The sequence below is a fragment of the Scatophagus argus genome, chromosome 10, assembly GCF_020382885.2.
Source record: "Scatophagus argus isolate fScaArg1 chromosome 10, fScaArg1.pri, whole genome shotgun sequence".
NCBI classification, from domain to species: domain Eukaryota; kingdom Metazoa; phylum Chordata; class Actinopteri; family Scatophagidae; genus Scatophagus; species Scatophagus argus.
The window spans coordinates 15,304,446-15,319,614 of NC_058502.1; the positions used below are offsets into that span (position 1 = coordinate 15,304,446).

Consider the following 15,169-nt stretch of genomic DNA (forward strand, 5'->3'; position numbering starts at 1 on the left):
TACCATCACACATCACGGGTAATAGTAACCTTTTGTTCTCCTAGGTTTAAGGTTGTGAAAATCACTGGCTATTAATCTAACTGGTTGTATCAAGTACTCATATTATGTACCTTCTTGGTGTATTCTAGCTAGTTTTTGAGAGTATAGGCCTGTGATGTTTGCACTGGGAGAAATATGTTAAACACAACGTATTATGCAACTTATGTTGTTTTTATACAACTTGTGCAAATATGCCAGACTGAACCCTAAAATTACATATATAATATAATATAAATATAACATATTTGGTAGCCTATTTTTGAAAAGTTTGGTATTTTACTTTAGTTTAAAATAGTCTTATGTGGATTTGAGCAAAGAATGCCCCCTAATGCTGTGAGGCCAACACACAGCATTAGGGGGTATTTTTTGCAATTAGTATTTACCTTTAATGTATTGTATCTTTGATTCTAAAGTGTGCTATGCTGCTGCTGTGCTATGAGACAGACAAGAGCATGAGGATCACTTCAAATACAAAAATAAAACTTTCAAGGATGGCTACAGGCCTCCCAGAAGTGATCATCATCAACATTGTTAGCTCTACAGTTCTGCCAGCCTTACGTGAAAGGTTTGTTATACCACACCTGCTAATATTTTAACGCCCAAAACACTACTGCAGGGAGATTTCATTGGTGTTGCATCAATCTGATTCAGTGACACAATGTGAATGTGATGTGCTAAAATCAGTGTGCGACTGTGTGTAAGTGACGTAAGATAGGTCCAACTGTCAACGAAAAGTGTAGTTCCTCTGGTCTAATAATGGAACATTTCTCTGTCCACACCCTAGGTCACTTTCTTGTTTTCATAGGCGTCTTTAAGACAACCTCTCCTCAAACCACTTAATAAAAGAGTATGTTAAGTGGAAGCACTTGTTGCTTAAGTCTAGTCACAGATTGTCCACATCAGCTGACCTCAAACCATTGTAAAGAACGTCATGCTAACCTCATGTACTTAATAAACAGAAAGACACACAACACAATACATTTACTCTAATTACTCTCTATTTTCCAACAAAGAACAAAGCACCATGAGTCAAGTTTCAAAATTTAACAGTGGAAATTTTGTTTGAATATTTCATTTACAATATACACAACCAAGCGTGACTTCAAATGCACTGCTGCACCATGTGACTGACGGCTTGAATAACCGAGTTTTACTCAACCATGGTCCTTGGTCCTTCAACTGCTGCTCTATCTAGAAACATAATATTCAGCTGGTTTCTCAAATAAAATAACCTCTTGTTTATGAACACCCACCGATAAAACCGTCTTACCATTTGCAAACCAATAACCATGTAACTCTGTGTGTACTGGTTGCGCTGGTTTTTCATCTCATGTATGTGAACCAGAGTCAGTTATTTAGCAGTTTCACTCCCCTTTCTTGCAGTGTCAGCTGCATTCTGCCAGCTGCTGAAAGTTAAGCATAGGCAAAATTTGCTCACGAAGCTTTGTCTTCCTCTATTATTTATTATACTGTGGTCATCAAGGAGAGAACTAGATTTTCACTTGAACAGCATTGCAACTGCTTTGCAATGTAAATAATTAATCGCACTTTAAGTGTTTTTGTTGTGTGATGAGATGAAACAGTTGTGTTATCGATCAGTGCATGAAAACTATTTAGGAACTGAGATGACATTGTGTTTGTATTGTGTGCATGAAAATAACTGATTGCCAGGGCAGGGCACACTAACCTGGAAAAAGTCCTTTTAGATTTTTAGTGTTGGGTTAATGACAGAGTTACATTATCAAAGGGGGAAAATGCTTGTTCTTCATAATTTCCACAACAGCCTTTATTTTATCTCATTCAGAGACCTCATTCACAATTCTGAATAATGAAACTACTGAAGGCCTCACCTGGAGGATGTTTAGTAGGTAATTTTCTTTTGGATCCTTTATTTTGAAATTTCCATGTGCAATTGAGTTCCACCGCAAAGAAGAAGAATGTTGTACAGGCCAGTTTTGTTGTGGGTGACAGTGTCTGAGAGATGTGCTGTATGAGTCCACAGCCTCAGTGCAACTAAGGAAAAAAAGCTGCGCGTAATTTTTCTTGATGGGCACCGGTAATAAGTACAATGTTCTGTTTCACTAAGGAAGCACAGACAGTTCAGTTACACCAGCAAGCGCTGCAGGTGCACTTTCACAGTGAGGCCCTTCAGAGGTCACAGTTTCTATTTGAGGAGGCCTTAATGCCTCATGCTTCGAGTCCTACTCTAAGGCTTCTGTCTGCATTTATCAGGACTTTTCAGATGAACAGTGTAAACCTGTAGGACATGAGGCAGGTCCTTACAAAGCTGAGCTTGCATAAGTAAGAGTTTGGCTTGGTTCTTTCTGACTATGGTTTGGTTCACCTGACTATGACCATGTGGTAAAAGACTGTCCTTTTTTGTTATAGCTTTCCATAATGCATTCCAGGGTCTAGTTATATCTGTATGTGTGTGTGTGTGTGTGTGCAAGTGAGGACTCTGACATACTAACAAAAAAGAAAAAAAAATAAAGCTTATTAATGGCAAATCACTGATAATATCTCCAAAAGTTTTACAAAATCTCACTCATTATCACATTTAGAGCCTGCAAATTATCCAAGCCTGCCTGAGGGGAGATAAGAAAATTCATGGAATCAGCAAAATAAGACTTTGATTTGTTCCTTTACACCAGCAACAACAAGTTTTAAGCAGTACAACAGTGCCTCTGAGATTAGAGCAAGAACTGAGGAAATTCTTTATCGCAGTAACACAGCAGCTACACAAAGGGAACATAAAAAGATTACATTTAGAACTGATAATTTTTACTGCTTCACACTTATAAACTCTGATCAGTATCTGTGTATTTTCAGGCACTGAAGAGACATAGGCTCACTAAGATTACTATCGGAGTGCTATATTAATCATTCGTGTTCATGCTCCAAAAAAGAGACCCTTGGATCCACCACAGCATTAACAATAATAATTAATGCCATACTTTAACATACTGTTTGCTCTGACAGCAGTTGGCAAACTAACCTCTTTGTAGTGTATAATGTGTTACCATCTTATTGGCTGTAGCTTCATCCAATCAGTCCAGACCTAAAAGTCACCGTGACTGCACCATTGGTGATGTCAATATTGACACATCCTTGATGGACACATATTGTAGGTTCCGTCTGTGGACATAGTTAGAACTTTTCCACGTCTCTCTCAGATGTGTCCTTTCACTATGTGTAAAAAGTGAAGGATTATTACCAATGCGCACCATTACCATTATTTTCCAATAATCACTTTGTAGCTGGTGGCTTTCCTTCATAATGCAATGTGGAGTAATGCAAAAAACAGTTGCTTAAGAACATTTCCACATGCTAGTTTTCTGCAAGTGCTATCTGTGTTTATATACATGTCACAGATAAAGGAAAGCTGACCACAATGCAAAGGCTATCAGAAAGTGTTTGCTGAATAACCTGGTACAGTCCTGATTATTTGTGTAGGTCCTGTTGCTTAGTGTTGCTCAACAAGCAGGACATAAATTGTGTATTTTGTTAAAGGTGATTCCCATGAGCACTTGGAAATTTCCTTACAGCTTGCCTAATGCACCACACAGCCCCATGCAAGGATTCACTGTGGTCAATGGATTTAACACAAACATACTTACAGCTGGGTTTAAATTTAAGGGTTCACACAACAAAATTTGACAGGAGCAGGATACAGTTGACAGATGGATACCGCCACCTAGTGGTGTACTGGGTGGCCCTGATTCAGTGTATTTTGATTCAAGGGACTAAAGAACATGAAATGACAAAAAGCTAAAAAATAAGCTTCAAGACAAATGCAGAATGGCTCAGATCAAACTTGGGAAAGTAGGATTTATTCAACGCCGTTATTACAAATTTATAAAATGCTTTTGTTCAGTAAGAAAAGCATCTGCACAGTTGGAATCCATTAGAAATACATTCAACTTCTTAAAAAACTATAATGCATTTTGACACTCCACTGAACCTGGTCATGATTGTAAAGTCTTTTTCATCTTCTTAGTGCATTTTTTTTAAATAACTGTTTAAAATAAACAAAATGTTTACAAGATCTGGAAAATAAATGAGGCCCCATCACATAACAAAGGAGGGTGTAGGGCAAAATAAAGAAAAACAACAATAATCATATAATGAGAAGGAACGTTTGAATGAGCAGTATGAGTTGGCTGAAATGAAGAAGCTGCAGACGACATAATACATGCAGCTGATGAGCATTGTGAGCGCAAATAAAATAAAAAATCAGACTCATTAACATTATCAATGTTGATTCTGGTAGATAAAAACACCAGATTGTCCTCACCATTTCGGTTGAGGAAATATTACTGAAATCTTTCACGATTGATCCATATTTGCAAAACTAATGCACATCTTTAAGTGTGGAATCTGAGCTCACTTCTAACAAACAAGAGTGTGAGGACAAATCAAACCGTCCCCTTCTGAGGTCAAGTGCAGCTGTTTTACAACACTAGAAGATCATCTGTCAGCCATGAGTTTGTTTATGAGAGGGTTTGGTTCAGTTGTACCCTAATGTCAGAGTTCGAGAATGCAGAGCATGAGGATGTTTCTTCCAGGTACTAGTTCTGCTTCTGTAAAACTGTTCCATGAGCAAACAAAAAAGTCCAACAGATTAAGCACGTAAAGGAAAAAAAACGTAGGTTATGGCAATGCGTAAAACATTCTTTTTTCAAAAAGGTAATTAAAAGTGTACATGAGGAAGGAGGATAGAGTTAGAACTTACGGAAGCAGAAATAAGATCAAAAAGGCAATTTTTTGTATGTGTATAATGTAAAATTAAGAAAAAAGAAAGGAGGAAAAAAAAGAAAATCAACTTGATTGGTGCTGCAAAGGAATGGAAGACCTTAATGTTGGCAACCTCATTGTGTGGAGACATTCACACTGAGTTAGACCTCCACAGATAATGGAAAAGGATGGACCACGGGCCAGAGGACATGGAATCTGTAAACATCAAGACATTGTGCTTACGAGACACTTGGTCTTGTGCAGGGTATTAAAGTTGCATCAGACCCAGGAATGGGAGCAGAAAAAGGGTTTAGGTTCATGTCCATGCAAGGCCCCCCGGGGCCGCCAGGTTTCCATTTGCTATGACTGGCCACTTGGTGAGGGTAGGACAGGAATACCCGAAAGCATGTCAGTTGCTCTTGAGCAGATCAATGCATCCTTGCAATAGAGTTGCATTGTTCTATGAAGACAGGAGAAACCAGTATTAATATTCCTGATTCCAAGTCAGCAAATACTAAAGCGTTTAACTGGAGGCTGCATCCCACTTATAATCCGTTTATTTTTCTATGGGTTTATACATGTAAACAACATATCTTACTTATGGAAACCTGAATAAATCATTAAACTGATTATTAGTAAACCCAATGGAGCCTATCCCAGCTGACATACGGCCGAAAGGCGGGGTTTACCCTGGACTGATCGCCAGCCAATCGCAAAAACAGACAACCACACACGCACACACTCACACCTAGGGGCAATGTAGAGCAGCTAACTGACCTCACTGTATTGTGCTGCTCACCTTGGCATGTTTTATCTCAAGCTCAGCCATCTCTATGAGGTTCTTCCTGAAGGCCACGACACGCCTGCCCTTGAAACTGGTGAGCTCTGAGGATAACATAGTCCAGTTAAAAAAAGAGCTTGTACAGTGCATAACATTTTATACACAAAGAAACAAGTACAGATTGTGCCTGCATCTCTTATGCACAGATGCACAAACCTCTCTTTCCAGACTCTGAGAGCTTGTCAAATTTCTGCAGACACTGCTGCTGATGCTCCTCTGCCTGTGCAATGTCCTTGCTCTTCAGTCGAGCCTTATCCAAAGCCTTGTTAGAATTCTCGTAGTCAGCTAACGCCCGGGCTCGCCTGTACAGAAGGTCCTGATGTTTTCCAGACCGTTAAATATGAGAAGTAAATGAATGAATAAGCAACATAAAGTGCACTTGGTATACTCAAGAGATGACTTGACTTAATTTGACAAATATTTAGCAATCTATTTAGCCTCCAATAAGTCAAAGGCTCTGCAAAAGACTGATTTTGACAGCATAAAATGATAGTTAGAAAAACACATGCATGTTTGTTTTGTACACAACAGGGTTTCTTCTCCACAAATGCAATCGTTTAAATTTGAATAAATACTGAAATGGTCGTCATATCGTACACAACAAATATGAACAACTCTAACATCACAGTAAGTAGAAAACATCTATCTTGCTTGGAGTAATGAATATAATTTTCTTTTCATCTTTTCAAAAAAAAAAAAAAAAAAAATTCAGATTTATTTATAAGAGTCAATGAGGTTTAATCCTTAGCCCTGGTCTGTGGTAAACAGCAGTGCATTTGTTATTTCAATGAATATTGTTCTGTCTGGTTGGAATGGGTTGCTTCAAGTATTTGACATACAGCAACCTTTGTGAACTTAGGCCACATGGTTGTGAATCTGCATCTTGTATGAAGGCTTAAGATAAATATGTCTCACCTTGGCAGCCTGGATGTCTCTCATATAGTATCTCAGCAGCTCAGTGAGTTTAAGATCCTGGTCCGATGCAACTCTCCCCTCCACTTTCTGCAGGGACACAAATTAAGCTGTCTAGTAGCTACCATGAGGTTATTTACAAAACCAGGTCAAATATTTACAAAGGTGTCTCAGCTTGTTTGTAATTGAAGTTTTACTTACTCTAAGTTTCTCAAACAGGTCTGATAACTTCTCCAAGTGCCTGAGAAAAAAAAATAAATAAAAACAAAACAAAACTGTAAAATGCAGTTAATAACATTAGCCGCAATTGGGCCAAAAGCGCATCATGGCTAATAATTTTCAACACCAATTATGTCTTTGCACTAGGGCTGGGCAAGTTAACAGAACGTTATTATTTTATTTTATTTTTATTTTTATTTTTTTAGTGAGCAACGGACTTTAAAGATAATTATCATAATTAAAAAAACTGCGTTAGCGCGCGATAAAATAAATGTCGGTGTTAATTAATTAATGTGTCAACGTGACAATACTTGCCCAGCCCTACTTTGCATAAAGATCTTTAATATATATATTAAACTCACTTCTTATTTGCTGTACTGTCATCAGCAGAGAGACTGTTCAGAGTGGCAGAGACAAGAATGTAATCATCCGCAATATCTAGAGAAATCAGAAATCAATAGTAAGCAGATCACAAACAATAACTCATTTATACCACTTCATTCAAAGCCCAGTTTAATACAGTAATGTAAAACCCCTCTGGTACTTTTGTGTGCACGAGTCATTTTCTCTGCTTTGGCAGTGGAATCTTTTATCTTGCTGTAGTAGTCGAGCAGGAACGTCTTCTCTTGCTCGAAAAAGTCATCGACTTCCTAGATAGGAAACACACACACAACACAAAAGGTAAATGGATAAATGATTATGCATCTGCAATGCTATCATGCCTACGCTGTGAGCAAACCATGGACAAGCCCCACCTTTATTCCTGAGATAAGGACCTCATCAGCTGACTTCACCATGTTCTTAAAGAATCCTCCAAACATTTCCTTGGCATTCTTTCTTCTCACACTGAGCTAAAATGACAGAATTTTGAAGGAAACAGATTAGATCTATGAGCAGAAGAGGATGTATTTTGTTAAAGTTTATAATATGAAGATTTGGGAACTAATGTGAACTAATGAATGAACTAATATTGTTTGTGACTGTGCCAAAAGTTAATTGTTTCGATATCATTATGTGTCACAATGTCAACCTCAAATACATGTATCCTCCTCTTTTATCAGACTAGTACCTGAGCATAGAAAGTGCTTAATGACTCTTGGATTTGCTAACAAACAGTCCAGCCATTGACTGACCAAGACACTACACAGATAAGCATAACTGCTGAACACAGCAGGATGTAAGCCATCTGTCACAGTTCTCCAGTAAACTCTACTTCCCCTCTTTCCAACTGACAACTCAGGAAAGGAAGTCAGCACTATGAGGAACTCACATCCTGGTCATACTCTAAGAAAATCTGGAAGTTTCTGTCTTTGCTTAAAATGGGGTGAGAAGACAATCTCTGTAGGAAGATTTCGTGCACTTGGACGGTTTTCTTGAACACAGCCAGGTATTCACTGAAAAGAAAAGAGCATACATTACACAGATAACAGACACAGCAAGAACATGCTTTTGTAAAATAATATATGATGTGGCTTATGCAAAGGATCCAACATGACACAACATAAAAAGGACAGAAAACATGGTGTTTCGTTTGAGTGTCACACTCACGCCTCCAATTCCTGCTTCATTTTAGTGTACTCGTCCTTGGTCATAGTGGATTCACCTTCTCCCAGTTTGTGCATCTTCTCTCTTGGGCTCTCAAAGTCGGGCTTTGGGGGTGCTGGTGGAATCTGTGAGCAACAAAGCAGGAAAAAAATTACTTTTAAAATTTCTTATGGGTTAAATAGTCTTAATGTGTAATATACAATTAAACTTAGTAAAAACATTTTATGAACTGATAAGTGATCAATTCTTATTTTAAAATGAGTGTGCGGGTGCCAAAGACCTGATATTACAGCCTCTTTGTAATCTGCCAGTTATGTCTGCAAGAAGTCCAACTCACTATTAGTCCAGCATAGTCCTCTGTCTCAACCAGAGTGTCATGTAGCCAGATAAAGTCTTCATGCTGCCTGGGAACAGAGAACTCTGGCTTCTGGAAAGAGCTAAGTGTGGTCTGGAAACAAATTTAATTTTGTCAACATATCAGCAAATACCTTTACAGAATATTTTTAAGGTTAGGAGTAAGTTTATGCATTGGAATGTGTCAATTTTCAGGTACATAAAAACATTTCTTTTTACCTTTGTATGGACAGTAAACTTGACTTTGTCCCTTTCACAGAGTGCATCGGGGATGTCAATGAGAAGAGAGGAATCATTGTTTAGATCCACAGACACAGAGCGCATCTAAGGAAAAAGAATACGCCACAGTTTCTTTTTAAAAAAAGAAAAAGAAATAGCCAGCTGATCTTATTGTTTGTGGTCATTTGGTTTATCTGCAATGTTGCCTCTCTGGTGTTTCTGTTGGCCGTGACTTCATGTTGAAACTCTAATCAAGCACAGCTCATAGCTGTTTCGTTTAGAATACTGGTTCAGTACTATCAATGATTGTAATTCACCCACAATTCACAGATATGTAAGTATGAGCAGATTCTGTAAAACCTTAACTTGTGGCAGAAGTGCAAATCCTACATGTCTGGAGTCTTCTCTTACAAAAAGTTCAGATCCAGCTACAATGCTGAGAGCCAGGAGCTATTGCTGTCTGATTTAAAAACTCATAATTCAAGCAATCCTGACAGGCTACAACTGGATTGTTGGTTAAATACACAAAGAAGAAACAGAATTCAGGACTGTACAAAACTGTAATGGATCCAACAACAGGCACAGATTTCAGTCCTGCTTTGGCATAAGAGCTACTTCCGCACAACTGAGACAAAAAAGAATAAACGAAATCCTGACTATTTAATTTTGCTGACAAAAAAAATGCCGAACGCCCAATTAATTAGGTACACCTTCACTAAAGGAAATAATCTTCAGTTTTTATCGAAACAATTTCATGGTCATTTCTGAGACTGGAATTCACATTCACATTTCTCTCCTCTCACGCAATGTAAATCATCCACACCACAAACGACATCCCCCAAAAATGACCCTAAAGCTGAATAAAGACCTCTCAAAAACGAAACCTGCAACATTAAATGATCCAGACGCCTGTCAGAATGCTAACAATTATAGCTAACCACAATCCCAATGAGGTGTCACAGCCCAGTGTGCTGCACAGCTCTGCAAAACATAAGTTAGTTTGACAGAATAAAAACGAAGACATTTTAATACCATACAGGCAGCGGAAGATCACTTTTCTGTAGTGAACACTGGGCAGTTAGCGTTAACCTTTGCATGCTTTAATACGTTCCATAAGTTAGGTAACATTAGCAAACAACTCCTTTGCTGCATACATGCAGCTTGACACTACCCACTTCTTGGTAAATTTATCGAAGAAATGGTGGCTAGCTTTAGCCAGAGGCTAGCGTTTTGTAGACAGAAAACAACACAAGTTAGCGGCAACAGTTAACATAATGCCACCGAAGTCGACTTTTGGTGCAGTTTACACGTCAAAGCCCATTTAACTCACTTTCTCCTTACTGCTGTCGTCTAAAGTGGATGTCATGATGGGGTTGAAATCGCCGAAACGGCAAGAACAGGCCAACAACCTAAATAACAAAACTATATGTGCAGGAAGCTATCCCACCGTTGACTGGTTGGCTGCCTGACGAGCTGTCAAATCGTTTTTTTCGCCCCCATTCTGAAAGAATAAATCCCGCCTTAAAGTCAATTTCACTGGACAGTGTCGAACTTATGAACGCTACGATTGGCTTTTTAACTAATCAATCATGCTACGTTTCAGTATCTGTGGTTAGCTACAGTTATGGGCTTTATGATATCTTCTTTTTAAACAACGTTACATGTTATCATTTGCAAATAAACACATGTGGCATAATGAAACGACAAAGTCAATGAAAGTAACTGAAATGAGTACGAGTCAGTAACCCCACGGACACATTTTAATGATACACTGCACATTCTGGGTAACGTAGTTTCTGCCTTTAGAAACGCCATAACCGGAAGTTTGTGCAATCGCGGAGGCGCGTCATTTAGATACATTGTTTGGACGAAGTACTCTGGGATAAGTTGGGGCAAGTACCGTCACCAAAATGAAGGCAAAAATCTCACATGTATTGTGAAAACATTAAAATCTCCGTACGTGTGTGTAGTTAGACATTTAATACTTTCGACCCGACCAAACTTGTAGTGTGAAAGTCGCCGCAATGATTTCTCTTAAGCGCGTGGTGTCATTTGGAGACATCATTGTCCCTACATGCACCTCCCTCTCTGTGAGCAACTTCTCTGCTAGCTATTGCCTAAGATCCAAAAAGAGAGACAGCCCATACAGCTCAGTGGACGGTGGACGCTACTCTTCTCTTGTGAAGTCTATCATGTCAACAAGGGTCGGTTCCCAACGTCCGGAGACCCTCGAAGCGGAGGACGAACTCATTTATGGACCTGTTGTCAAAGCTCGAACGCCCTCCTCAGGACCAAGGACGAGGGTGCCTAAAACCCTCCAGCCCTTCTTACGCTGCCAAGAGACTTTAGAAGTAGAAGACCCAGTGGTGGGACCTCCAGTCCGAATTGCTTTGAACCGGGGCCAAGGCAGGCATTCAGTTCCGAGTGTGACCCGCATTCTTCAGCAGACGCTTTCCCAAGAACAGATCTTCCATCTGGAAAGATGGAGAAGGAAGATGGTCGCAGAACTCGGAGAAGAAGGCTTCAAAGAATACAGTCAGAGTAAGTTTTGTAATTGTAAGCTGTTGTTGAATTATGCGTGGTGTAATAGCTGTAATTTAGGTATTGTGGGACTCCCAGCAGCAGAACAGTGACCAGAGTTTGTTGCATTCAATCAGATTTATTCAGGCAAGGGAGACTTTTCCATTCAGCTGTCGAGGACTTTCTGACGACAGATGCAACAGTGAAGGACAAAAATCCTTCAGAGACATCGACGTATCCACCTGAGGTACTGGGATACATGGAGAGCATCTCTCATGTACTGGAGGATGTCAGAGAAGTGAGAGCTATTGAAAGCACCGTGCAGCATGACACACTGAGCTACCTGGGAGTTGTGGATTGTGTTGCTTGCTATAGGTAAATATTTTGATTAACAGGCAAATGTTTGTCGGCGCCCTGACAACACTGTAGTCACAGACGATTTTTTTCTGCAGGGGTGTACTATGTGTTATTGACTGGAAGACCTCAGAGAAGCCCAAACCATACCTGAGCAACACATATGACAACCCTATTCAGGTTGCAGCCTATGCTGGAGCTTTGAATAGTGATGACAACTATAAATACCAGGTGAGATACCTGGGGATGATCATCCTCTAGATTTCACTCATACTGTTTAGCTGTCTCTCAGCCTGAAGTCAGATTCCTTACTGGAAAGATAATAGAATCCTTAAAAATATGTTTCATTTGATGTTTGCTGTATTTTCCTGTTTACCTCGCAGCCCACTGATCTCTTGTTTTTGCAGGTTGAAAATGGACTCATTGTGGTAGCCTACAAGGATGGCTCACCTGCCCATGTTCATCGTTTGAGCTCAGAGCTGATGTTGGAGTACTGGAAGACTTGGCTGGTTCGCCTTGAAGAGTTCACGGAGAAGAGGTAAAGTTGTTTTTTCCAGTTCCTTTCAAAAGTAATTTCACATCTACTTGCTTGTTTTAAATAAATCATGGATTTTATTCAGAAATAAATGCATTCATGCTGTTTGATTATGTTGTTATGAGCCTATAGTATTTGCCTCCGTAAACTATTGAAACTGAAATGGCTAGCTGATAAACTATTTGGTCATTTCAAATGCAATTGATTAATGACGTAGTGGTCTTAAGACATCATTTTGGGCTGTAGTTACTTGTGACCTCTCATTATAATTGACCTTTGAGAAACCAAATTATTAAGCAGTCCCATTATTTTCTTAACATAGGGTAATATCTATGAACATCAGTTATATTAGGACTTTTTCTTTCTGTTTCAGAGCCAGTCATGCATCATAAAAGAGATGAGCTTGGTGACCTGTAAGGGCATGTCCGTGAAGCAGGTTATTTCAGTTCAAATCAACTGGCCCTGAACTGAACCTGCGGTAGCCTAATATTTTTCATTTTATTTCCTCATATCTTCACTATTCATTCATGGAGCTTAATAGTTCATTAGAATGTATTACAATGACAAAATATATTGCCCCACCCTTCTTCAAACTATTTAAAGATCACTGAATCCAAACCATGTTGTCCTGTATGAGGGGTCCTCAGTGAACCCCAGGCTTTTAAACAGCCTGTAGGAGACCACGTTGTCCTCCTCTATGAAGCAGTACACTGGGTATCCCTCAGCGTGCAGTCTCTTGGCCATGGTGCTGACCAGGACTTTGGCGTAGCCTTTTCCTCTGTGCTCTGGCAGAGTGTACAGCATTCCCATAGCACACGACGAATAGGTCAGGATCCAGGACACCGGCTTTGCTTCCGTATCCAGCACACAGCAAGAGGGGAAGTTAGCGAGCATGTTCCGGATCATCCTGACAGCCTCCATGTTTTTACTAAACTTCCATGTCTGATTCACCATTCCAACATGTGATTCATCCAGAGAACTTAGTGAGATCCCTGAACTGAGGCAGAACAGAGCAGAATCCTCTTTTATCAATGAACTATTAAAGCAACAATAATGATTTTGTCACACACTGGACACTTGAGATGTGGCTGCATATATAGGCTGTACCTGTCTATAGAGGGAAGGTTGGATATGTCTTCCAGTGTCATCATGTGACACACAGCCAGTTTGCTGCTGGGGACATCTTTTTCTGATGCAACTGTTCTGAAGACGTCAATGTGGCGAAGGTTGGTTCCTTGGACAGAAGAAATACATTTTTTTTTTTTTTTAAATGGAGAAACTCTTAACGAATATCTGAAATTTGTTTGCATTTCTTTTGAGTTCTGAAAGAATGTGTTGTTTCAATAGGATTGAAGTTATTAAGTTTATCTTAAGTTAAGACAAATGTTGTATTTAGAAGAAAAAAATGTTATAAAGGTGCTCTGATATTTTGTAAGAAGCAAATAAATTATGTATAATATGAAATCCCTCTCATCACAAATTGACTCCCTTCACTTTGCTTTTACACGGTGACCCTATCATCATTCAGATACTATAATTCTACTAAGGTAGTGATCTTTGCACTCATAAGTTCTTGCCGTATCAGAATATGACAGAATGGTGCAGTGTCTTTCTCCGATCCTTAAATCATATACTGTAACGATGGGAAGACTTTGAACCCAATGAAAAAAACAAAAAGAAAAAAAAAATTAGCAATATGTTAGGAAAAAAAGAGCTTTCCATGCCATTTTTCAAGAAACAATAACAAAAGCAAATACTTATTGCTGTTACCAATACAAAGGCACTTGGTCCAATCAATAACAGAGGACTTCCTTATGGTTTCCTCTAGAACAGCTTCATCGTTTGCAAAAACCAGTGTGTCTTTGAAGAGATCGCCCTCCTGTAAGGACAATTAAAATGATGCAAATATATACATGCGTTTGTATGTAATACACATAGATTATTAGATTGGTATTTACCTGTTCATATTCGGGTTTGCATACAATGACCTTGAACTCTGGCCATCTGTCCACTAATACCTTTACAGGGTCTGATCTGACACGATCTGATCTGTTTATTAAGACCAAACAACCGTAAACCTTAAAAAATGAAAAAAAGAAAAAAAAATGGAAATAGTTTAATCAGTTATTAAGACAGCGACTGTTTACAGGTGTTGTCAAGCAAGCAAAAGAAAGTCGAATAATAGTCTAATATTAGTCATTTGTGGATTTGCAATAGGCTTTCATCGCCCACTGTTTACAGACACACCTGCAGTGACTGAGGTAAATATCTTTTCAGCTGGATCTCAGCATTTTTCAGCTGCTCCCCGCTCAGTTCCATGGTAATTTTTGCCAAGATTTTTCCACTATGGAAGGAGCTGCACGGAACTCATGGAGGCCAGTACATGTCCTGAGAGAAAACGCTTCCGGTGAAAGGATCCGCCTCCGAGGACAGGCTGCGGCAGCTGCAGCTGTTTGGCACAGCTGCTACCGGCGGTTGGCGGTGTTTTGGTCAGCTGGTGACTTGTCGCTGTTTTTGTATCATTTACAGTACATCACATCAAGACATCATTTTTTGGTATTTAATGTCTTTAACTCATAATAGAACTAGAATAGAGCTAGAGTGATCGCCTCGGTTGGATACCTCCACCACAGTCAAGTTGCAGTTTGCATCCATATCCGCCCAGACTAATGTCGTGTCCGCAGTGACTGATAAAGAATTTAGTCATACACTCCAAGGACAACCATCTGAAGCTGGACTTTATCAAAACCAATAAGTCTGCAGTGGGCTGTAAGACTTCAATTACGGAGATCGCTGCAGAGAAGCTACAAATTCTAAAACGGGGATGCTTCATGTTAAACAGTTCAACAGAACAGTTCAACTCAGCAGCACAGAAGATCTATGCAAACAGTTTCAAG

At 39.3% G+C, this 15,169-nt stretch overlaps 3 protein-coding genes across 3 annotated transcripts; 1 reads left to right on the forward strand and 2 right to left on the reverse strand.

Moving 5' to 3' along the window:
* Nucleotides 1–3,842: 3,842 nt before the first annotated feature.
* On the reverse strand, nucleotides 3,843–10,348 carry snx5 (sorting nexin 5). The gene is made up of 13 exons (XM_046402073.1): nucleotides 10,194–10,348; nucleotides 8,864–8,968; nucleotides 8,628–8,738; nucleotides 8,294–8,415; nucleotides 8,016–8,139; nucleotides 7,501–7,596; nucleotides 7,290–7,395; nucleotides 7,108–7,183; nucleotides 6,728–6,767; nucleotides 6,530–6,616; nucleotides 5,771–5,930; nucleotides 5,573–5,658; nucleotides 3,843–5,233 (listed from the first exon to the last, which is right to left on the reverse strand). The coding sequence occupies exons 1-13, from the start codon at nucleotides 10,227–10,229 to the stop codon at nucleotides 5,183–5,185; spliced, it is 1,200 nt and encodes a 399-aa protein (XP_046258029.1). The 5' UTR covers nucleotides 10,230–10,348; the 3' UTR covers nucleotides 3,843–5,182.
* A 302-nt stretch (nucleotides 10,349–10,650) lies between these two features.
* Nucleotides 10,651–12,787, forward strand: mgme1 (mitochondrial genome maintenance exonuclease 1). Its single transcript, XM_046402074.1, has 5 exons — nucleotides 10,651–11,404; nucleotides 11,521–11,758; nucleotides 11,836–11,968; nucleotides 12,145–12,275; nucleotides 12,646–12,787. The coding sequence occupies exons 1-5, from the start codon at nucleotides 10,888–10,890 to the stop codon at nucleotides 12,662–12,664; spliced, it is 1,038 nt and encodes a 345-aa protein (XP_046258030.1). The 5' UTR covers nucleotides 10,651–10,887; the 3' UTR covers nucleotides 12,665–12,787.
* An 82-nt stretch (nucleotides 12,788–12,869) lies between these two features.
* Nucleotides 12,870–14,675, reverse strand: si:dkey-76k16.6 (uncharacterized protein LOC566817 homolog). The gene is made up of 5 exons (XM_046402076.1): nucleotides 14,520–14,675; nucleotides 14,231–14,350; nucleotides 14,043–14,151; nucleotides 13,380–13,506; nucleotides 12,870–13,269 (listed from the first exon to the last, which is right to left on the reverse strand). The coding sequence occupies exons 1-5, from the start codon at nucleotides 14,589–14,591 to the stop codon at nucleotides 12,870–12,872; spliced, it is 828 nt and encodes a 275-aa protein (XP_046258032.1). The 5' UTR covers nucleotides 14,592–14,675.
* Nucleotides 14,676–15,169: the final 494 nt, after the last annotated feature.

Coding starts and splice junctions, on each gene's coding strand:
- snx5 (XM_046402073.1), bottom strand. CDS start 10,229: ATGACATCCACTTTAGACGACAGCAGTAAGGAGAAA. Junction 8,739..8,863: donor AGTTTACTGTCCATACAAAG/GTAAAAAGAAAT, acceptor ATTTGTTTCCAG/ACCACACTTAGCTCTTTCCA. Junction 7,597..8,015: donor TCTTAGAGTATGACCAGGAT/GTGAGTTCCTCA, acceptor CTGTCATTTTAG/CTCAGTGTGAGAAGAAAGAA.
- si:dkey-76k16.6 (XM_046402076.1), bottom strand. CDS start 14,591: ATGGAACTGAGCGGGGAGCAGCTGAAAAATGCTGAGATCCAGCTGAAA. Junction 14,351..14,519: donor ATTTACCTCAGTCACTGCAG/GTGTGTCTGTAA, acceptor TCATTTTTTAAG/GTTTACGGTTGTTTGGTCTT. Junction 13,270..13,379: donor AACCTTCCCTCTATAGACAG/GTACAGCCTATA, acceptor GTTCTGCCTCAG/TTCAGGGATCTCACTAAGTT.
- mgme1 (XM_046402074.1), top strand. CDS start 10,888: ATGATTTCTCTTAAGCGCGTGGTGTCATTTGGAGACATCATTGTCCCT. Junction 11,405..11,520: donor CTTCAAAGAATACAGTCAGA/GTAAGTTTTGTA, acceptor GCATTCAATCAG/ATTTATTCAGGCAAGGGAGA. Junction 11,969..12,144: donor ATGACAACTATAAATACCAG/GTGAGATACCTG, acceptor TTGTTTTTGCAG/GTTGAAAATGGACTCATTGT.